At 41.7% G+C, this 6,089-nt stretch overlaps 1 protein-coding gene across 1 annotated transcript; it reads right to left on the minus strand.

Annotated features, from left to right (window-relative positions):
* Positions 1–115: 115 nt before the first annotated feature.
* lg06h8orf76 (linkage group 06 C8orf76 homolog) lies at positions 116–5,795 on the minus strand. The gene is made up of 8 exons (XM_088999706.1): positions 5,620–5,795; positions 5,258–5,359; positions 4,960–5,103; positions 3,646–3,696; positions 3,314–3,458; positions 2,529–2,619; positions 2,327–2,459; positions 116–2,145 (listed from the first exon to the last, which is right to left on the minus strand). Exons 1-8 carry the CDS (start codon positions 5,722–5,724, stop codon positions 1,975–1,977), a joined length of 942 nt encoding a protein of 313 aa, XP_088855832.1. The 5' UTR covers positions 5,725–5,795; the 3' UTR covers positions 116–1,974.
* Between the last annotated feature and the right edge of the window lie 294 nt (positions 5,796–6,089).

A 6,089-nucleotide genomic window follows, 5' to 3' on the forward strand; every position in this document is an offset into this window, starting at 1 on the left:
ATAAAATCTTAGTTCATTACTTACACTTAATATGAAGGAACACATATTTTGGCAATGGCCTATTAAATTACAAACATTTTTTTTCACCCTTCATATATATAACTTGACAGACAGAAGTTTGAACTTTTTCATAGCCAAACCAAAGGAAGTCAGGAACGGAAAAGCGGCAGTGAAAAAAAAAATATATATATATATACAGTAAAGTCTCGTTATATCGATATCAGATATATCGATAGTCCCGGTTATATCGATACTATTTCTATGCACGCACTGAGAAAATTACATGCAAACAGGGTCGGTTATATCGCTATTTTTTCGGACTCCCTTGAATATCGATATAACGAGACTTTACTGTATATATATGCGCTCTGGGCTGTTAACGCCGGAGCGGTGCAAGAGCTGGAGGAACTGGGAGGGCTGTGGCAGACGTGGACGACTTCTTGATTGCTGTGGGAGGATTTGAAAAGCGGCGGCAGCTGTGGCGCAATGCTGGCCTGGCACGCTCTGCTCCTGATGTTGCCCAGCCCGGGATTGGAAGGTGTGTACATGATTTTTCGGGCTTTTGCGCAGTCACTCTTGTGTGTGTCTTTTTTTTTTTTTTTACGGCGGTGGTGTTCCTGACTGGGTTCTTCAACAAGATCTTCGATGGTGAACAGATGCCTGAAGAATGGAGACAAAGTGTACTCGTGCCCATTTTTAAGAACAAAGGAGATGTGCAGAGTTGTACTAACTACAGAGGAATAAAGTTGATGAGCCATACAATGAAACTCTGGGAAAGAGTAGTCAAAGCTAGACTAAGAGCAGAAGTGAACATTTGTGAGCAGCAGTATGGCTTCATGCCAAAAAAAGAGTACGACAGATGCAGTGTTTGCTTTAACAAAGCTGATAGAGAAGTACAGAGAAGGTCAGAAGGAACTCCATTGTGTCTTTGTAGATCTGGAGAAAGCGTATGACAGGGTGCCCAGAGAAGAGCTGTGGCATTGCATGAGGAAGTCTGGAGTGACGGAAAAGTATGTCAAAGCGGCCCAAGATATGTATCATAACTGTAAGACAGTTGTGAGGTGTGCTGTCGGTGTGACTGAGGAATTCAAGGTGGAGGTGGGACTCCACCAGGGGTCAGCTCTGAGCCCCTTCTTGTTTGCTCTGGTGATGGACAGGCTGACAGACGATGTTAGACGAGAATCTCCTAGGACCATGATGTTTGCAGATGACATTGTGATCTGTAGCGAGAACAGGGAACAGGTGGTGGAGAAACAAGAGATGTGGAGATACGCCCTGGAAAGGAGAGGAATGAAGATCAGTCGCAGCAAGATGGAATATATGTGTGTGAATGAGAGGGATCCAAGTGCAAGAGTGATGCTACAGGGAGAAGTGATAAAGAAGGTGGAGGATTTTAAGTACTTGGGGTCAACTGTCCAGAGCAATGGAGAGTGTGGAAAAGAGGTGAAGAAGCGTGTCCAGGCAGGCTGGAGAAAAATGTCAGGTGTGATGTGTGATAGAAGGGTTTCAGCTAGGATGAAAGGAAAAGTGTATAAAACCAGCCATGATGTTTGGACTGGAGACAGTGCCGCTGAAGAAAAGACAGGAAGCAGAGCTGGAGGTCGCAGAGCTGAAGATGTTGAGGATTTCTTTGGGAGTGACCAGGTGGGATAGGATCAGGAATGAGTATATCAAAGGGGCAACTCATATTAGAGGCTTTGGAGAGAAAGTCAGAGAGGCCAGACTGAGATGGTTTGGACATGTCCAGAGGAGAGAGACTGACTATATCGGGAGAAGGATGCTGAGCCTTGAACTGCAAGGCAGGAGACCGAGAGGAAGACCGAAGAGGAGGTTTATGGATGTGGTCAAAGAGGACATGAAGGTAGCTGCTGTGAGAGAAGAGCATGCACAAAAACGGGTTAGATTCTTTCCTGAGGGGAAAACCCAAAAGGAAAAGAAGAAGGTGTGTGTGTGTGTATTTTTTATCCACTATCATCACAACTTGGTGTCACCAAGCCTGTGACATGCATCATTTTCCTGAACTCCACTCAGTAGGACCTTATTCCACCACCGCTCCTCAAAGTTCTGCAAACAAACACTGGACAGACTTTGGCCATCCTGGTTCTCGCCCCTCATCTTCTCTGGGTTCAGGTCTTCTGAAATTAGCTGGCAACAAAAAAGATGTGTTCTGATCTGTACATATCTACTCTGCTATCATAAAATATGGTGGCCATCAAAGCAGGATGACTGTAACACGGTGCACAAGTTGAACATTTCATTCAGTGATTATGTCCCTGCTTTAAGGATGAGTGCCTTATTTACCAACTTCCAAGACATCGTGACTAACCTCGGTGAGGGTGAGAAGAGTTGTTTGTTTGGGATTAAGACGCACTAATGCTTCCTCAGATGATTGGACGGCATCTCGGTTGTGTCGCAGCACAAACGATGACTGTTGTTGCTGCAGGATTCGTAGCAGGAGTCTGAAAGCAGAGGGATGACGAAAACTGCTGCAGGTGACGAGCGGGCAAGCTTTTTGGGTGTGACTTTACCTCGTCCTGATGAAGCACACGCAGGCCTTGAGCCAGAGCCTCTCCACAGAGAGTTCATCATTTTGCTCTTCAGCTTCTTTGCTTTTCTCCTCTGCAAGGTCAGGAAACAAAAGACCGTAATTTGTAAAGCCATGACTTTGAAGTTCTGCGTTAAGATAAAATTTGACTTGTGACGGAACCAGCCAATGATTTCTCCAGGTTATAAAATGGACATTCAAAGTACAGCCGAGATATGAAAAGGCTGTGGAGATCCAACGAATAATCTCAAGTAATTAAAAAAAATATAGAGAATTTAATTAGAGTCAAATTATAGTATCACTGTATTTGTTTTTTTTTTAAATTCAGTTCAGTTCAAATGTGTCACTCTTTTAATATACGTTTTTTTTTTTAAATTAATTGAATAATTGTTAAGTGTGTGGGGGGATGACATTAAACTGTGTAAGTATTTAATGTTGGACCTTCTTTCTGGACATCTCTACTGTGAATCCAAACTACAAAAATAAAAATAGGAACACATTTCAAAGAAACTGCAAAAGCTTATGTATGAAATTGACAAAGAGGGAAATAATGAGTTGTCCCACCCTGAAATATAGTTTCAGTTTCTTTACTTTTAAACACACCTTTTTATTTTACGCCATTCGGTTTTCATTTTAGCTTGAGGTCATTTTTGGGAAAAATAAACTTTTGCGTTGATATAAATCAATTTGTGTGAGTTCACCATTTCAGAACTTTGTTGTAAAGCAACCAAGGACAAAAAAAAAGAAACATTTAATAGAGAACTTTACTCAAGTTTGCGGAGTTCTCCAATAGCTGCAGACACATCTTCCCGAGGCTGTACCAATTCCAGGGGTTAAAAGGCAGGAGGCTACACAGCTCCTGCAAAGATGACATCTGAGGTCCCATATCTCCAAAATGTTGGTAGACGGTGACCTGTGGGGCACAGTGAACGGCTTGACCTTCAATGCAGCCATGGATGCGCTTTCGATCAGATTAGATTGGCCTTTATTAGGCTCACAGTGGAGACATTTACATTTCACAGCAGCAAAGTGATGAAAGGAAGAAAAGGTAGAAAAACAAAATACGGGAGCTGCTGTATGGACAGAATGGACAAGTTTACCTTGAGCAGCAGCAGGCTGGTCAGGTGACAAGTGTTCGAGGCTTCTTTGCTCTGGACAAAAGGACACGTCAAATGCAAAAGGACAGCATACAGTGAACGCGCCAGATGATTTAGATGGCAGGTATGACTAATGCCCTTACACTGGGTGTTACCGTGCCCTATTTTACAATATAAGAAGCCCTTATCTTTTGTTCTGGATTTTGAAAGATATGCAGAACAGTACCTCAATATTCTTTTCCTTTGAGCTTTTCCCTTCAGGGGTCGCAACAGCCAATCAGTGTCCTCCATCTTCAGAGGTTTGATTCGCATGTTTGTTTTGGCCAACTTTTACGTCGGATGCCCTTCCCGACACAACCTTCTGTATTTATCCGGGCTTGGGACCGGCACAAGAAGACACTGGCTTGTGTCCCCTTGTGGCTACAAAACAAGCAACTCGATGAACTTAATAATGATATCACCATTTTCAAATACTTTATTATATATATATATATATATATATTGTATATCATTACATAAATAAATGTGCAATATTCCCGTAATGCTGGCTAGCTAGCTATCTAGCTAGCGAGCTATTTTTCTATTTATTTGAGTTACTTTCGGGTTGAGTGAAGGCTGGCGTGTGTGGCTGCTGCTGCTCACCCACAGAAAAACTAAGCCTGTGACTGTAAAGTGACCTTGAGAGTTTTGAAAGGCACTTATAAATGAAATATATTATTATTATTATTATTATTATTATTATTATTATTTATTATTAATGTGAGTTTTTGTTCAGGCGTTTGGTGCCATCCTTGATTTATTATGCATACATTTAGGAGAATTGTCTCCAATATTCACATTTCCACCACCGCAGAAATTGGTCAACGATAACCTCATAATTTTAGAAAAATAAATGAACAAATCATCTAATTTAGCGACATTACTAAACATTTTCTTGCTCGGCCTAAAATTTCAAGAGAAAAACCACCATGACAAAGGGACTGTCTGCAGCCCTGAATATAGCTCTGATATGTTTCCTGCCGAAAGCACAAAGACTGCTGCAAATGGCTTCTCCAGTTATGACCCTGGCGAGGAAATGCAGATCCAGAAATGGATGCACACCAACATGTCAAGAAAAAAAGGCACACTTTTATACCTGACGCCGTTTTAGCCTGAGCATAAGAACGACAAATGAGTTGGTTTTAGTACAATGAATAGAAAATAGGTTCTCCAACAACGGACCTGTAAAGATGGGGGTGAACATTGTTCCGGACAATACTAATGGTTTGCAAAGAGCTGCAAAGAAAACATGAGCAGTGTGTGTTCCAAAAAACGTACGAGGAGATCCAGAAGGTCAATTGCTTTTTCTCTCTGGCCCAGTCGAGTGTAACATCGAGCCATTCCATCGAAGATATCTCTTTTGATTGACAGGTTGTTGTCAGCGATCCACTGTAGGCAACTGCTGTAAGAATCCAGAGCTGCCTAACACATTATGAAAAGAGGAGGAACATTTTTTTACAGATGACTAGAAACTCGGATCGAGTGATCTGACACGACTGCTGCAAGACCGATTGTATTTATTCTTAGTGCTACTTCAGAAAAGTGCAGATTGTTACTAGATTGACTGAATAAATACCTGGTAATCGCCACGCCTCATAGCAAGGTCACCTCGAAACTTATAAACCTTTTGCTTCTCCATAGAATCTTCTGTGTCCAGAGCAGCACTTTCACAAAACCACTGCACGACCACAGGGCAGGAAAATCGTTTACTGTAATGCATCCTTCTCCCGTACTATAAACAACGCGATAAACAAACGCAGCAACGAGGTAAGGCTGCGCGGTGACCTTTATTGACAGTAATTCTTCGATATAAAGTGTAATGACCGTCAAGTCAGGATATATATTTGAATTTCAACCGCAGCAATTCTTGGGTTCTTCCAAGCTGGGAGAACTGCCGAAGGAGTACACACATATTCAAATCAAAATCAAACCGCTTACCTCCGGCTCGCAACATTTCGCATTATAAGTAAGCACACACATGGAGTTACGGTCTTTCGCCTCTGAAAATACAGAGTCATCAAAGTTGCTTCCAAATAACTCCATATTGAGTTACCGAAACACTAATACCGTCCTCTTGCGGAAGTAGTTGCAGGATACATGTTTTACAGAGGGACTCCGGCACAAATTCAAATAAGTCCGCACGGACAACTCATCTAGTGACATTAGTTCCGGGACGTAGGGTTCCTTTTGAAATTCCTCATTCGCAATCAAAAAATGGAAATGCAAAGAGTGCTGTTTCTAAAACACAGTACACAATACGTGTTTTAAGATAATTGATGAAAACATAACATACAAAGAGCTGATCTTATTCTGGCCAATTGACCCACGAATCAATTACTGTAATCAGTGTTTGTTTGAAACATTTTAATTAAGGTTTATCGATGAAAAGGTTTCTTCAGCCGTCATCT

The sequence above is a fragment of the Hippocampus bargibanti genome, linkage group LG06 (genome assembly GCF_051943395.1).
Source record: "Hippocampus bargibanti isolate YZ-2025 linkage group LG06, ASM5194339v1, whole genome shotgun sequence".
Taxonomy (NCBI): Eukaryota; Metazoa; Chordata; class Actinopteri; order Syngnathiformes; family Syngnathidae; genus Hippocampus; species Hippocampus bargibanti.

What these genes read in the sequence shown, in the direction of transcription:
- lg06h8orf76 (XM_088999706.1), bottom strand. Translation starts at nt 5,724, where the DNA reads ATGGAGTTATTTGGAAGCAACTTTGATGACTCTGTATTTTCAGAGGCG. An exon ending in CGAAATGTTGCGAGCCGGAG is followed by an intron (nt 5,360 to 5,619) that starts GTAAGCGGTTTG and finishes GTGGTCGTGCAG; the next exon opens with TGGTTTTGTGAAAGTGCTGC. An exon ending in GGAGAACTCCGCAAACTTGA is followed by an intron (nt 2,620 to 3,313) that starts GTAAAGTTCTCT and finishes CTGACCTTGCAG; the next exon opens with AGGAGAAAAGCAAAGAAGCT.